This window comes from Kogia breviceps, chromosome 8 (genome assembly GCF_026419965.1).
Source record: "Kogia breviceps isolate mKogBre1 chromosome 8, mKogBre1 haplotype 1, whole genome shotgun sequence".
NCBI lineage: Eukaryota > Metazoa > Chordata > Mammalia > Artiodactyla > Physeteridae > Kogia > Kogia breviceps.
The window spans coordinates 7,770,229-7,785,940 of NC_081317.1; the positions used below are offsets into that span (position 1 = coordinate 7,770,229).

Here is a 15,712-nt window from a genome sequence, read left to right on the forward strand (position 1 = left end):
GCCGGGACCGCTCCACTCATGGCCAAAGTTAACTTCCTGAAGACACCTCATCACGGCCAGCTGTGCTCTGAAAACGTCACTGGCTTCCCACTGTGGTCAGGACCAAGTCCACCCCCTAGTTAGGGGTTCAGGGCCCTCCCGTGAACTCTTTTACCGAGTTACCCCTGTGAGGCCCCTATCCCCGACTCCTCCTTGGGGGAGGGGGCATCTCCCACCAGCTGCAAACCCCAGATGTACTGCCCAAAGCAGCCACTCCAGCTGTTTCCTGCGGATGCTCTGCGGTCCAGCCAGGCCCGCCCAGGGCAGCCCCACACCTGAGCCCCAAAGTGCTGGACGCATGGACCCAGCTGTGCACCTCAGAGAGTGGCCACCCCAGATATATCCCCCGATGCTGGCTCATTGGAATTCCTTATTAGCTAGAATATTTTAAAGTGTTTTTTAAGAATTGATTTCATTTTGTATGGTTATGTTTTAGGTATTTTTTTATGTTTTAAAATAACTTGAACTATACAAACACTGTAAGATGGAAAGCGAGGGTATCACCCAGTCCTACTCCCTGTTGACAGTCTAGGGTTTAATCTTCGAGATTTTTCTTCCGTGTACTTTTTTTTCTTTCTCGCTCTCCCTTCCTTCCTTTTCTCCTTCCCCACTTCTCTCCTGCCTTCCTCCCTCCCTCCCTCCCTTCCCCCTCCCTTTTTTTCTTTCTTTAGATTGTAGCCAGGAAAAAAATCCTGAAACTTTAATATCCCAGCCTTGGTGGAAAATCCATAGGTCATGCGCAAATGAAATAATTAAAACAGGTACCTAAAATATTTTTTGCTCAGTTTGTAAGATTTTTTTTTTTTTTTTTTTTTTTTTTTTTTGTGATACGCGGGCCTCTCACTGTTGTGGCCTCTCCCGTTGCGGAGCACAGGCTCCGGACGCGCAGGCTCAGTGGCCGTGGTTCACTGGCCTAGCTGCTCCGCGGCATGTGGGATCTTCCCGTACCGGGGCACAAACCCGTGTCCCCTGCATTGGCAGGCGGATTCTCAACCACTGCGCCACCAGGGAAGCCCAGTTTGTAAGATTTTTAAGGTTTTTTTTTTTATTGTGGAAAAAAAGCACGTAAGATTTACCACTTACCCATTTTTAAGTGTACAGTTTAGTAGCATTAAGTTGTTTTACACTGTTGTGAAACAGATCCCCAGAAATTTTTCATCTTGCCTATCTGAAATTCTCCCTTTCCCCTCAGCACCTGGTAACTATCATTCTACTTTCTGTTTCTATGAATTTGACTGCTTTAGATACTTTGTATAAGTAGACTCATACAATATTTGTCTTTTTGTGACTGGCTTATTTCCCTTAGCCTCATGTCCTCAAGGTACATCTATAGGTGCTTGTTGTATTTAAAAAAAAAAAAAAAAAAAAAAAAAAGCATGGAGAAGCCTTTAAGTAAGAAGTGAAAGTCCTACCCCCACCCAGGCAATCCTGTGCTCACAGCTGCTCTCTCAGTTCTGCTGTAGTTCATCAACTTGAAGATACCGTTGATTTGATTATAACAAAACGATTTCAGAGATTTTTGTTTTGCTTTATAAATTTATTTATTTGTTTGTTTTTATTTTGGGCCGTGTTGGGTCTTCATTGTGGTGCGCGGGCTTCTCATTGTCGTGGCTTCTCTGGTTGCGGAGCACGGGCTCTAGGTGCGCAGGCTTCAGTAGTTGTGGCACACGGGCTCAGTAGTTGTGGCCATGGGCTTAGTTGCTCCGCGGCATGTGGGATCTTCCCGGACCGGGGCTCGAACCCTTGTCCCCTGCATCGGCAGGCGGATTCTTAACCACTGCGCCACCAGGGAAGCCTGATTTCAGAGATGTTACAATGCAAAAAAAAAAAAAAAAAAAAAAAAATTAGGGATAGATTTTACACACACACGCACATACACATCCACATGTTTAGAATTGTTTTCACGAAGGTGGGATAAGATCAGTGCTACTGGGCCTTTTGCCTCTTCCTCTTGCCCCCATCAGCTACACAGACCTCCAGCTTCCTTTCTCCAGCTGACTCTAGGGCAGTTGCCGTCTCCCCAGCCTGACTGTGCCACTGTCCCTCGCATCAGTCTCCACTGGCACTAGAGAACATCCTGTACACGTTTTGCACCCACTTGTGTGATTCCTAAGAATAGAAAGACACATTTGAAAGTTTGATTGACATCATCAATTTGCCAGTTCACACAACCACCTACAGCTTTCGAGAGGGCCTTTCAAACAGTTTCTAAGGCCGACCCTCTGACCCACTACTCACCCCTGCCACAAATGGCGAAACTAAAATCCCAACGAATAAGAACCTTGTCTGATGTCACAGGTGGCTGTGCTGGGATTAGGCCCCGGCCTCCTGGTGTCCAGGCTGCTGTTGTCACCAAGAAACCGCCCATCTAAGGTGGCCTCACCCTTCTGACAGTCTCATCCTCTTGCTTAAACACCTCCCATGGCTCTTTCGTGCCTGCAAGACAAATTCCGAATTGAACCCACTCCATCTGGGGCTGCTGCCTTCAAGGTCGTGATGTGGTCTAGTGGTCAAGTGCCTGAGTTCTGAAGCTGCGTGGTCCTAGGCTCTCATCTCTGTTCTGCCACATCACTGGGCACCTATTGCTGTGTCCCGGTCTCATGCAAAATGCTGCGTAAATACATCACTCCCTACCTGGGAACCCCAGGCAAGCTCTTTTACAACTGTGACCCTCACTTTCCTTCTCTGTGTTTAAGGATTGACAGACATGGTCTGAGTCCGGTGCTCTGCCCGGCACCTGGTGCCCACTGGCTCGTTAATGGGAGCTGTTCTTTTTTATCAGGATTCTCAGTCCCCCATCTAGGTGCCCTCAGCATTCTGAATGACCCACATCCTCACACGGCCTCACTGGGACCTGCCCGGCAGCTGCATGGGAGCAGGGCTCGGCTAATCTACACAGCCACCGCCTGGGAGATGGGTATGTGGGTGGTCTTTGGAGTCCCAGGGGAAGTTACCGTCCCAGAGGAGCTCTTGGGTCCCTTCCAACAGAGGAGGAGAAGCTCCAGGTGGGTCTTGGCCCAGGGGCCTCTGGGCAGGATCCGAAGAGGGGCTGGGGGACTTTGTCCAGCCAGCAAAGCCCGCAGAACGCACGCCTCGGTGCCCTCCATCCCTGGTTCTGGCCTCCCTCTGCCACCAATTGGCTGTGGGATTTTGTGCAAAGAGCCTCTCCTCTCTGGGCATGTTTCCCCAGCTGTCATACAGGAAGCCTGGTCCCGTCCCCCTGGAGTGATGCGGGCACAGTGGGGGTGACGAAGGAATGAAAGACCCCGGGGAGGCTGTAAAGTACCCTATGCGTGTGCAGGCGCAGCCACCTGCAGGTGCGGGGCGAGGGCGCTGGCCTGTCTTCCCTTCAGGGCTCCGCTCTGGTCCAGTGCGCGCTCCCTTCCCGGTCCGCTCTCCCTCCCTCTGTCCCTCCCTCCCTGCCATCAAGGAGCGCTGGCTCCCGGCATGCCATGCGCTGCTGACAGCCTTATAAATAGTCGCCTTTACGGGCGGGCGGCCGGCGAGGACGGGCAGGGCACGCGCTGTCCGGTGCCCACCCGCACCCCTCCCTCAGGTCAGTGTGTGCCCGTGTGTGTGCACGCCTGTGCACGTGTCGGGGTGCCCCTGCGGGGAGCGGGGAGGCCGCACGCGCCTGGGTGGGGTGCGTGTTTGTGCGTGTCAGGGTGTGCTCGGGGTTTGTGCGTGTCAGGGTGTGCTCGGGGTTTGTGTGGCTGCGTGTTTGTATCCCTGGTTGTGATCTGTAGGCATCTGCTTGCCTGTATTCCCCAGGCTCTGCTCTGGGTATCTGTGCCACCCTGTGTGTGCCATTGTGGATGTGTGTGTGTGTGTGTGTGTGTGTGTGTGTGTGTACGCTGCTCTCCCTCCCAGCCTCTGCAACAGTCACCCCTTTGTCCTGCCGGCACTCTTGGGGCTCCAGGTCCCTGCCCTTGGCACGTCCCAGCTGGGGACTGGGGAGGGGGAGCTGTGGCTGGACTCCCTGCCCCGAGGACCTGGGCAGGGGCAGCCTAGGGGATGGGAGGAGCTATCCTGTCATGTCATTTTGAGCGCTGGGGGGGACGGGAAGCCCCCTGGATGTTTGGCCCCCTGCGCCAGCCTCCTGAAAGGCAGGGGCCCTGTGGGAGCCCTGGGACAGCCCATGGGGCCTCTCCTGAGTGCTACTCAGTTACCTACCTAGGACTCTCCAGCAGCGGCAGGACTGGGCCTGGGGGTACAAGCCCAGAGAGGGTACACCAGCTGCCCAAGGTCACACAGCTGAGTGATAGAGCAGGGATTTGAACCCCAGCCAGTTGCCAACCACTGGAAATGCTGCTCTTGGTCAGAAGCTGGGAGACCTGGGTCTTGCCGTGGCCTTGCCTTGTGATTGAGATGAAGTCTCTGTCCCATTGGGCCTCAGCTCCCCAGGCCCCTCAGCAGACCACCTAGTCATATTAGGAGTTGCCGTGGCCCTGATTTGGGGGCCTTATAAGGCCTGGGTGCAGAGCCCGTAACCCAACTCTGTCCTGGACCCCTGGCTTCTGTGAGGACTCCTCACAACCCAAGTTATTTTGGACCAAGAAGTGGCAGGTGCCAGCAGGACAGAGGGGCTTAGGTTACCAGGAGGGGGCAGGGCAGGGTGGGGTCGGGAACACTCCTCAGGGTGTCGCTGCAGGCTGTCCCTGGCCTGGGGACCCTCTCCCTCCCCCACCAGCTTCAGAGGGCCACTGGCAGCTCTCACTCTTCCTTAAGCACACTCAGCAGGAAAGAGGTTATAACTCATACCCCGTGAGCAGCGGGATGGTCAGCAAAACTGCTAAAGGACCTAGTGGGTGCCAGGCCCAGGGCAGCAGAAAACGTAGCCTCAAGTGTGACCCCAGCCAGGCCCTGGAGCAAGTCTCTCCTCCTCTCCAAGCCTCACTTCCCTCCCAAGGTGACTGTGAGGGTGGAGTGAGGCTCCCAGCGCTATGCTCAGCCGGGGCCAGGCCCGGTGTGGCGGACACAGGCCTGCAGTATACAGCAGAGAGGCCCAGTACAGTGTGGTGTGTGTGATGCTGGGCGACGGTCACTTGCCAGTGTGGGAGTGGAAAGCAGAATCCAGGAAGGCTTCCTGAAGGAGGTGACACCTGAACTGAGTCCTAAACAGTAGCACCTTGGGGAAGGGCATCCAGGTGTCGGGTGCAACGTTAGCCGGGCCCTGGAGTGGGACACGGTGGCGGTGGGTGAGGGAGATGGAAGCAGTTCAAGCAGTGGCTGATAAGGCTGCAGAAGGTGCTGGGGGCCAGCTCGCTGGGCCCGGTCAGCTACGTTAGGGTTTATTTTGGGGACTGAGGGGGCCGTACATGGGAGGGTTTTAAGCAGGTAAAGACGTGGTTTGATGCTTGTCAGAGAAAACCCTGCAGATTGCCTGGTGGGGTGTGGAGGTAAGGAGGTCCACGGGAGGCTGGAGCAGTGGCCAGGCGCCCTGCTTGGAACACGGCAGTGGCGGTGAGGACACAGACTGGACGGAAGTTCAGGAGCGGAGGGCTGGGACTTGCGTGTGTGGGGTGGATGTGAGCGGGGAGAAGGGCGTTCACTCTGACTGTAGCCTCTGGCTGGGTGATAGGGCACGACGCTGGGGACATGGGAGGGACTGTTTAGAGGCTCGGGGTCTGTGGGGTCTCTGGGCCTGTCCAGGGGCTATAGATGCTATAGATGTTTGGGGCTGGGGGAGGAGGCCTGGGCTGGCTGAGCAGGGATGGGGGTCCTGGGAACCTGACGCCAAAAGCGAGAGGGTGGAGTAGGGGCCCTGGGTGGGGACGTCCCCAGCAGGAGGAATGCCGGCCAAGGGTTGAGGGTCAAAGGCCAAGGCAGGATGTCTCTGATGTTTGCTGGCGGCCTTAGGGAGGGCTGGTGGGTGGGGGGTAAAGAAATGGGGGCCAGAGACGTGTTGCAGTAACTCTGAAGACACTGATGGGAAGGGAAGGTGGAGGGAGACCCCTGGGGCTGTGGATGCAGAGTGGGGGTGGGGTGGGGGGGTGTGGGGGGAGGTCCCAGGAGGCATTGGGCTTGATTTACACACCGAGGGAAGGTGTGGGCAGGGGCCACATGAGGGGTGGAAGTTGGGCCTGTGCAAGGGTGAGAGCCTGGGGACCCCTCAGCTGAGGACCGTACGGGCTGTGGTCACGTGAGCAGCCCCGCGAATTTCTCTCCCACCCTGGGCCTCTGTGTCCCTTTGGGCATCCTGGTCCAAACCTCATCCCAGGTGAGGACACGTGCAGCTCCCCTCCCACCTGCCCGCCTCCGGGCCTTCCTCCCGGTCCTGGGGAGCGTTGTCAAGTGGTCCGGCAGACGCAGGACCCAGGGCCTGTTTTCCGGGAATTGCAGGGGGAGCAGCTCAGCGGTTGCCGGTGTGGCTGTTTACGCCCCTCCTCGTTGCTGCCCCCGCTGTCTGGCTCCAGAGGGAGGAGGCAGGGACAGGACAGTGGAGGCACCCAGAGGAAAGGGGACTTTGTGAAGTCCTCCCAGCCTCCTGGGCCTTCCCTGCCCCCAACGGCCCCTCCACCCTCAGAGGAGGGTCAGGGCCAAGCACACCGTGTGCTGGACGGGAGCAGCCAGGAGAACCCCCTCACCTGCCCCACCTGTGCCCTTGCCTTGCAGAGTGCTGACTCAGCTCCCCGGACCCCGGCAGCATGGACGGTACGGAAGCTCCTCTCTTTTCCTGCCCACAGCCTGGGCCTCAATGGGCCCATGTGTTTAGGGGGTGTGCTTTCGGGAGACATTCGGGGAGGGTTTGGACGTGGCTCTGGGGCTGCTAGAAGGGGCCTGTCTGGGGGCCTCCAGCATCCTCCTCAGGCCTCTGGTGGGATATACCAGCTCCAGGATTACTCTTAGAAGGGAAGAGGCCTCCTTGAGGCTCCTCAGGGCCCCACAGCTCACCTCCTACACTGGTATTTATAGAGCTGACTCTCTGGCTCCTTCTGGAGAGGGGGGCGGCACTGGTGAGGGAAGGCCTGCCCTGTGGAGAGGCCCCAAGAGTGCAAATGCCAAGGCAAACAATGACACATTCCTGCCCCTCTCCCAGACCAGCAGGGGTGGGTCTTGAGGATGTCTTGGGCCCTGCTGGTTCCTACAGGCTGGGACCTGAAAGGAGACTGGGCCAAGAGCCCGGCTGGCCCGCCTCCTGGCACCACCACCCGTGCCTCCCTGGCACTGGGCCTCAGCCTGGGCGGCTCTTAAAGGAACCCAGCTGTCCTGGCTGCTGCTGCGGCCTGAGGCCGGCGGCCATCCTTCCACCCCCGGGCCTCTGAACGTCCGCTGCCACTGGGCTGTGGCCTCCCCCACGCCCAGGCCTATGCCCATCACACGATGGGAACCCACAGAAGTCGGTCTTCGGCAGCTCCTCTGGACCTCCAGCCCCGTGGATGGGAGGGCCCTGGGGAACTGCCGAGCTCACCTCCCCACCGGGGCAGAGACTTCTTTCCTAAGTGCACACAGCGAGCTCCTACTTCCCTGAGAAGTGGGGAAGGCCTGGCAGCCTGGGAGGAGGCCCCGGCCCCAGCCCTAGCTCTGGCCCCCCTGGAGCAGGCCCTGCCTCTAGGCCTAGGTTCCCCTGTCTCTGGCGGGGCTACGGTCTTGCTGAGTTCCGAGATAGAGTCTGAAACGTAAGCTCCCTCCCTCTCCGGGCCAGGGATCCAGTGCCCACCAGAGCCCTCTTCCCCAGCAACCGTCTCCAGGGCAACGTATGTTGTGGTTGCCGACTCCACACTGGTACCGCCCAGGGAAGGCGGGCGGCAGGCTGGCCCAGGGCCTGGGAGGGGAAGGGCAGGGGACACGGCAGCGCAGGACCATGCAGGCCTGCCTCTGCGCGTCAGACGCCAGCAGCGTGGAAGACGCTAGCGCCCGAGGTGACCGGGCGTCTCGGTCCAGCTGCCCACGGGGAGGGGCCGCGAGGGTTGGCGTCCAAGCCCCTGAGGGTCACCCCCACAGCGTGTGCTGAGCCCGTAGCCTTCAGGCCTCTGCCTCTGTCCCTGGAACGCCCTCTTCTGCCTGACCTGTCCCAGCCTCTGAGTTTTCCTCGCCCTCACTCTGGGCTGACCCATGCGCCTCTCTGACGGGACCATGAGTGCGTACACGTGTGCAGCTGCCTGCGGCCCAGCGCAGGCCTGGGATCCCAGCGGTACCTCTGGTTTTCTGTCCAGTGATTCACTGAGCTCTGCTTCCCTTTTCTGTCCCGCAGAGAAGCTGAAGAAAACCAAGATCATCTTTGTGGTGGGTGAGTCCAAGGCAGGCGGGTGAGGCAGCAGGCAGGGAGGGGTTTTGCAGGCCCTGGTGGGAGCCTGGGCCTGGGGCTGCACCCTGGGCTCCGCCCCTGCTTCACTGGCTGACCCGGGCAGACCCTGCCCCCGCAGTGTTCCCATTTCTCGGGGCTTCTGAATGGGAGGGCGCTTGCAGGCGGGCCTGGCTCGGGGAAGGGCACCCAGTGTGAGAAGATTGTCCAGAAGTACGGCTACACCCACCTCTCCACCGGGGACCTCCTGCGGGCTGAGGTCAGCTCAGGCTCAGCCAGGGGAAAGATGCTGTCGGAGATCATGGAGAAGGGGCAGCTGGTGCCACTGGTGAGTGGGCCCCGGCAGGGTGAGGGTTGGGGGGCGATGGTGGCCCTGAGTGGACAGCCAGCAAAGCCCATGACACGCTAGCAAGGCGGACCATGACCTTCCCTGTTTCTGAACCCTCCTGAGGGCCCCCACCGCCCTTGGCAGAAAGTTCCTTCCGGAAGCTCCCAAGAGCCTCCAAGACCTGCACTGCCGACTCCTCCGGACTCCCACCACCCTGGCCTTTCCCTCCCTCACACTGATCACACTCCTTCCTGCCTGGAATGTTCTTTCCTCTTCATCTTTCATACCTTGCTGACTCCTCGGATTTAGGCTAAGACCCCCCCACTCCCACCAACTTCATACTCCAGTAGCCTCCCTTCTTTGCCCGAATAACCCATGTCATGCTTGGAAACTATAAATCAACTTGTGTAATTGTCTGTCTCCTCAGCAGACTGAGTTTGCGGAGGGCAGGGAAGGTCTGCTTTGTTCACAGCTGTGTCCTCAGGGCCCAGACAGGAGGCTGGGAGGAGGGGCTCAGTCATATTATTGAATGAATGAAGAAATGAATGAACGGATGAATGAATGATTCCATCAATCAATCAAGTCGTCACAGTTCACAGAAGGCTTCCTGGAGAGGGAGGCTTGTTTGGGAAATCTGTGTTAGGGCAGAGGGCGTTTTGGCCGTGGGGCAGCGCGTGCAGAGACCCCAGGAGGGGGTGGAGAATAGGGGGTCATGACTCCGCCTTCTTTTGCCACGCCTCCAGGACACAGTGTTGGACATGCTCCGAGACGCCATGGTGGCCAAGGTAGATACTTCCAAAGGCTTCCTGATCGACGGCTACCCCCGGGAGGTGCAGCAGGGGGAAGAGTTTGAGCGGAGGGTAGGTGCCGCCTCATGGAGCTGTGACGTGGGATGAGCAGGCAAAGGCTGCTGGGATGGGCAGCTCTGAGCAGAGGGAGGGAGAGACTGCTTGCGGGCGGGTGGCAGGGTGGGCAAGGAGGGAGACCAGGAGGACTTTCTGGAAGTCTTTCTAGACGTCTAGGAGAAAATGACTGGAAGGAGAGAAGGCCCCAGGCTGGGGAATTCACAAACCCAGCCGCAGGTTCCAGCTCGGCTGCTTGAGGCCTTGGGCCCGTCGGCCTGCCTCTCTGAACCTCAGTGTCCCCAGCTGCAAAATGGGGACAGGCCGTTCGCAGCTGCCTTGAGGGGCAGCGTGGGGATTAGAGAGACTGCATCCTTCAAAAGTGGGGCTTGGCACCCCATAAACACACGATCAGAGGGCCAGGGAACGGCACGGATAGGGCCGAAGGGTCACGCTGGTGTGGGGAGAACAGAATCTGTCGGGCAGGGCAACCGGCAGGGATGTGGGTGGGGACGTTCAGGCCGGGCTGAGGCCTCGAATGCCACAGAGGGGCGTCTAGTCTCCTTCCAGGTGCCACGGGGAGTCTGGCTGGAAAGAGTGAGCCTTGAGGATGAGGGCTCTGGGCCGCCTGGCACGGGTGTCCCCCAGGAAGACTTTCCACAGTGGAGGACCACCTCACTCAAACACACACATGCGCCCACAGGCACACGAGCACACGTACATGTGCACACAGGTACAGACACTTACACATGCACAAGGCCAGAGGCCTATGCACACATGTACACAGGCACGTAATGTATACACACGCACACTCACGCATCGTGTGTGCACGGATGCAGTACATCCAGATACAGGGACGCACAGAGATGCACACACATACACCAATAGCTCTGATGTCACGGGCCATATGGGGGAAACAGATGAAACTGCAAGTGCCTAGGAGGAGGGAGAGGTCTGCTGACCTCTCAGGGTGGGTACGGGCTCAGGGAGGGCTTCTCGGCAGCGGGAATGCCTGCGGGGAGGACCGGGCATCTTAGGGGGCTGGGGCAGGACAGACCTCCATCCCCATTGCCTGTCTCTGTGAGGCTGGGCCATCTCTGGGCTTCTATAGCTTTGAGCCTCATCCAGAGGGAGGATATTAGATTCTTTGACCTCGAAATGGCTGCAAGACCTCAAGAAAGTGTTTGTCCTGGTCTGGGCCTCAGTTTCCCTACCTATGCACTGGGGATTGGCTGGGTTTCCTTCAGACTAGGAGGCCGTGGACCCTGAGGTCAGATACCAGGCAGCCCTGAGGCACACGTCCTGATGTACCAGACGCATGAGGTCACCTCAGGCCCTCAGGGTCACATCTAGAAAATGTGGTTAATGAACGTTAACCCATCCCTCCTGGGGCCGTTGTGAGCACTGCTGTGCGGGCTGGGCACCTGGTCTTCTCGGCTCTGGACACCAGGGGGCGCCTGGGCCTCACCGAAGGAGGACTGGTCGGCCTTCTGGCCCTTCCTAATCTTCCCCGCGGATGAAATGCTTATTGCAATGACAGTGACATTGTTCAGAACCCCCAGAGCTCAGCAGGCCCTCACCCCTTCACTCAGCCCTCCTTATTCCTCTGTCAAGTTCACATCCAGCCTTGCAGGTATAAGACGCACCTACCTGCCCTCGGGGGCTCCAGGCCTGGCTGGGAGAGGGACCTTAAGTAAATAACCAGAGGCCTTCCTGAGACAAGCTCCAGGCAGAAGTAAAGGGGGACTAGAAGAGCATGTCCCAGAGAGCTGGGATGGTCGGCGGGGGGGCGGGGGCGGGGCGGGCATCTGCAAAGACTGTCCTAGAGGAATGAGATTTTAGCTCAAATCTGAAGGCGAGCACTTGGCATTGAGGGAAAGGGTTCCTGGCCAAGGTTCCCGGCATGAGCAAAGGCCTGGCAAGGGAGGAGGTGGATGAGAGCCCAGACCACAGACGGTCTGTGTGGCTGAAGCCAGGAGGGCAAAGGACTGAGAAGCACGAGATGAGGAGGGTGGGAAGGGTAGGTCAGGTAAGGAGTTAGGACTTTCTCCTGAGGGCACCGGGGAGCCATGGAAGAGGTTTGAGCAGGGGAGGGGCAGGGCAGATTGGTTTCAGGAAGGTCCCTCAGGCTGCCTTGCGGGAAGGGCTTGAAGGTCTGAGTGGGTCTCAGTGGGACCTCAGAAGTGGGGAGATGGGGAGGAGATGGCCCCAGGGGGCAGGAACGAGGCCCCTGTAAATAGTACCCCGCATGCAGATCGGACATCCCACGTTGCTGCTGTACGTGGACGCAGGCCCTGAGACCATGACCAAGCGGCTCCTGAAGCGTGGAGAGACCAGCGGACGTGTGGACGACAATGAAGAGACCATCAAGAAGCGCCTAGAGACCTACTACAAGGCCACAGAGCCCGTAATCGCCTTCTACGAGAAACGTGGCATCATCCGCAAGGTGCGGGCCCGAGGGGGCCCCAGGCAACCTGGGTCTTTGCCTGGCTTGGCCTCAAATTGCTGTGACCTTGGGCCAGCCCTCCTGTCTGGGCCTTGGTTTCCCCACTGGTTGGATGAGGGGCTGCTGCTCACCGTGGCTGGGCTCGGGGAGCCTGGCCTGGCTTCCGGGAGAGGTCAGCCCCCTGCCTCGGTGGGGCCCACCCAGCCCTCCCTGGCATCCTGCCCTCATGGCCCATCTCCCCACAGGTCAATGCCGAAGGCTCCGTGGCCAGTGTCTTCTCCCAGGTCTGCACCCACCTGGACGCCCTCAAGTAGCAAAGCTGGAGCCCCTTCCCCAGCTCAGAGCCCGGCCCCACCCGCATCCTGACTCAAGGCCTTCCCAGCCTGAGCTCAGCGCTTCCACTTGATCCTGTTTCCATGGACAGCCGAGCACTAAAGGAATTTCCAAGGACGTTCAGTTTTACTCCTTTTTCTTTGATTCCATCAGGGATGATTCATATGGCGTGGCCGCCCCAGCCTTGAGTCCCTAGCCCCTCCCCTTCCCGTTCCTCTTCAGGGCCCTCAGCCCACCTCAGCCGGCGCCCTTCTCCTAGCTCCGTCGGAAGACGCAGGGCCCTTCCTCACACATGGCGTGCTGGGCCTGGGCTGGGCCAGGCCTGGGGACACTGGGTGACCGAGGAGTGGTCCTGGCTCTCAGGGACTCGTGGTCAGGCAGAGCTGGGCCCTGGCCTGGGTTCCTCTGCATCCTTGTCGTGTGGCCTTGGTCCTGAGCCCCTTAGCTCTCCGAGCGTGTTTTCTGTCCCGAACCCCTGCTGGGGACTGGGCTGGAGCAGGCAGCGTGGTCATGGGCTGTGCGAGGGCTTCCTGGACAGTGGGGGCAGCACGCATCAGCCGGCCGAGTGGGCAGCGAATTGGCCTCCTTGCTGCAAGAAGCTCTGAGGGTCCAGAAAGGGCATCAGGATTGAATGGGGGGGGGGGTCATGGTCAGGGGTGCCTCGCTGATGAGGTGAGACCTGAAGGATATCCCACCGTGTGGTCCTGGGCAGGTCCCAACCTGCCCTTCCTGAGCCCATTTCCAAATCTGAGTTAGGATCAGTGCCCCCTCCCCCCAACCCTCCCCCAAGGTTAGGAAGAGAACACCCTGAGCGAGGGGTGTGGGTGGTCAGTTACCGCGGCCCGCGGGACCGGAGAGCAGAGCAGCCTCAGGGAGGTGCAGGGCTGGGGTGCTTCGGGGCTGCCCCGCAATCCCCTGGGGAGAACCGTGTCCCCTCTTCTGTTCTCTTTCACTCTTTGACCTCATCACGGAGAAAGTCTCCATTGGTGCTCACGTGTCCCTAACACCCGTCCCAAGCCCAGCTGGCTCCCTTTAAAGCCAAGAGAGCCCTAAGCAGGGCACCCCCAGCTGGAACGAAATCCTGTGCGGGGCTGAGGGTGCCCCTGTGTATCCCCTTCTACCTACAGCAAGTGCGGTTGGTTTTTCCATTTACAGTAATTATTCAAACTTTCCTTTAAAATAAACGTATTTAAGTTTTAAAAGGTGAGTCTATTGAAAGAAGAACACGAAATCAGTAAATGATAGCACAGGGGAGATAGGTTCTAAAAGGCAGGTATCACGCGGCCCTGGGTGGGGTGCAGGCCGAAGGTCTCTGCAGCTGGGCTTTCTGTGCCCCGTGCCACCTGGGGCGCGCCGGGGGAAGCCCCAACTCACTCTGTGACCGCCCACCTCGGGGTCTCCAAGTCGCATCTGTCAAACTGGGCTAAAACACACACACACACACACACACACACACACACGCGCGCGCGCATGCTGTACACGCACACTCTTGCACACACACGTCCTCTGTCGAGGTTGTCATCGTCTGCGCGAGGATGAGTGGAAAAACATGCCCCCAAGATGATACAAAGCTAAGAGAAATCCACCTGACAAAATTGTCTTCAATATCTTTTTTTTTTTTTTTTTTTTTGCGGTACGAGGGCCTCTCACTGCTGTGTCCTCTCCCGTTGCGGAGCACAGGCTCCGGACACACAGGCTCAGCGGCCACGGCTCACGGGCCCAGCCACTATGCGGCACGTGGGATCTTCCCGGACCGGGGCACAAACCCATGTCCCTTGAATCGGCAGGCGGACTCACAACCACTGCGCCACCAGGGAAGCCCAAGAGCTTTGTTTTATAATGAAAAATTTCAAACAAAGTGAAAATTGGAGGAAATAATATAATGAACACCCATATACCCCTCATCAAGATTTAGTAATTGGTAACATTTTTCCATACGTCATTGTTTTACTTTCGCCAAGCTATTTTAAAGTAAATTACAGATATGAGAAAATTTCACCACTGAAGTCTGACTTCAGCATGACTCTCCAATAAATAAGGACACTTTCCCATATAAGCACAACTCAGAGGTCCAAGAACACTAAGTTAACTTCAACATTGTGATAGGTAATAATCAGACCACATGCAATTTTCCCCAATTGTCCCCCAAATGTATCTTTGGTCAAACCGGGATGCTATCCAGGACCACATGCTGCATTTGTTTGTGATGTCCGTTAAACCTCTTTTTTTTTTTTTTTTCCGGTACGCGGGCCTCTCACTGCTGTGGCCTCTCCCGTTGTGGAGCGCAGGCTCCGGACGCGCAGGCTCGGCGGCCGTGGCTCACGGGCCCAGCCGCTCCGCGGCACGTGGGATCTTCCCGGACCGGGGCTCGAACCTGCGTCCCCTGCATCGGCAGGCGGACTCTCAACCACTGCGCCACCAGGGAAGCCCCGTTAAACCTCTTTTAACCTAGAATGCCCTTTCTACTCTTTGACATTGGCCTGTGACGGGATCAGCCGTCCTGCAGAAAATTCCTCCTTCCAGATTTGTCTGTTGCTTCTTCGTGGTGGTGTTTAACTAGCTCCCCCATCCCCTGAATTTATTGTAAACTGGAAGTTAGTTGTAGAGGCTTCGTAGATGCGAGTGAAGCCTTTGGGGCAGGAATACCTAATAGGCGAGGCTCAGGAAGGGTTTTTAAACCAGGCAGGATGGTCAGATCTGCAGCACTTCCAGCTTTAACCTGCACACGCATCTGCCTGGGATCTTATTAAAAAGCTGATTGTGATTCTGATTCAGCAAGTCTGGTTTGGGAGGGAGGCCCCAGCTGCCGGTCCGAGGCCCACGCTTTGAGGAGCTCAGAGAGAAGCTGCTCTGTGGAGGCGGGAGCCCAGGGAGGGTGTGGGAGGAGGGGGCATCTCTAGGGTCAGTGTGTGCTCAGCCCCTAGTGGTGGGCTGAGAGGGCGGCAAGGCATTGGATCTGAGACAGCAGAAGCTGTCACACTCTTGAGGTCTCTGGGGACACTCCAGGCTTGTCCCAAGATGCTGGAACATTCTAACCATCCAGAGGACTGGTACAGTGCCTCTGTAACTTCAGGGTCTCAGACAGGGTGGGCTCCCAGATAGGGAGGTGTCCTCAGATGCCTCCTGTGTACTGAGCCCCTAAGTCTTGGCCTCGGGGCTCCTGAGGGCCTGGCCGGAGGCACTGAAGTGGGAGAGGAAGGAAGCGGAAGCGGGGAGCAGAGGAGGCCAAGGCTGTCGCCTCCCAGACGCGAGAGGGGCCTCGAGTAAACAGGAAGGCCTGGCGGCTCCACAGTGGGGGGGCTTTGGAGGGGGGTGCAGAGCCCTACTGGACATGCGCAGCAGGCGAGCACAGGGCTTCCTCTCTGGCAAGCAGACCCAGAGAGGTTGTGTGGCTTGCCCCAGGTCACACAGCAAGGCAGGGGCACAGGACTAGACCCTCGCCTGCCTCTCCTCCTTCTGCCCCCATCCTGGGGTTCTGG

The 15,712-nt window shown here is 58.1% G+C and overlaps 1 protein-coding gene and 1 long non-coding RNA gene across 5 annotated transcripts; one reads left to right on the forward strand and one right to left on the reverse strand.

Moving 5' to 3' along the window:
* Positions 1-1,555: 1,555 nt before the first annotated feature.
* On the reverse strand, positions 1,556-3,448 carry LOC136794714 (uncharacterized). 2 transcript variants are annotated; one of them, XR_010841847.1, is made up of 4 exons: positions 3,326-3,448; positions 2,321-2,475; positions 2,014-2,148; positions 1,556-1,834 (listed from the first exon to the last, which is right to left on the reverse strand). It is a non-coding gene; the product is annotated as an uncharacterized lncRNA (long non-coding RNA). The 2 variants fall into 2 exon arrangements; XR_010841848.1 differs by having other exon boundaries at positions 2,278-2,475; positions 3,326-3,436.
* Positions 3,329-12,351, forward strand: AK1 (adenylate kinase 1). Of its 3 annotated transcripts, XM_067040662.1 has the most exons (7): positions 3,329-3,595; positions 6,655-6,693; positions 8,234-8,269; positions 8,449-8,612; positions 9,356-9,472; positions 11,709-11,900; positions 12,146-12,351. In XM_067040662.1, the coding sequence occupies exons 2-7, from the start codon at positions 6,687-6,689 to the stop codon at positions 12,212-12,214; spliced, it is 585 nt and encodes a 194-aa protein (XP_066896763.1). In that variant the 5' UTR covers positions 3,329-3,595; positions 6,655-6,686; the 3' UTR covers positions 12,215-12,351. The 3 variants fall into 3 exon arrangements, with proteins under 3 accessions (XP_066896763.1, XP_058928654.1, XP_066896761.1); XM_059072671.1 differs by lacking the exon at positions 6,655-6,693 and having other exon boundaries at positions 3,472-3,595; XM_067040660.1 differs by lacking the exons at positions 3,329-3,595; positions 6,655-6,693 and adding an exon at positions 7,820-7,901.
* The last annotated feature ends 3,361 nt before the right edge of the window (positions 12,352-15,712 follow it).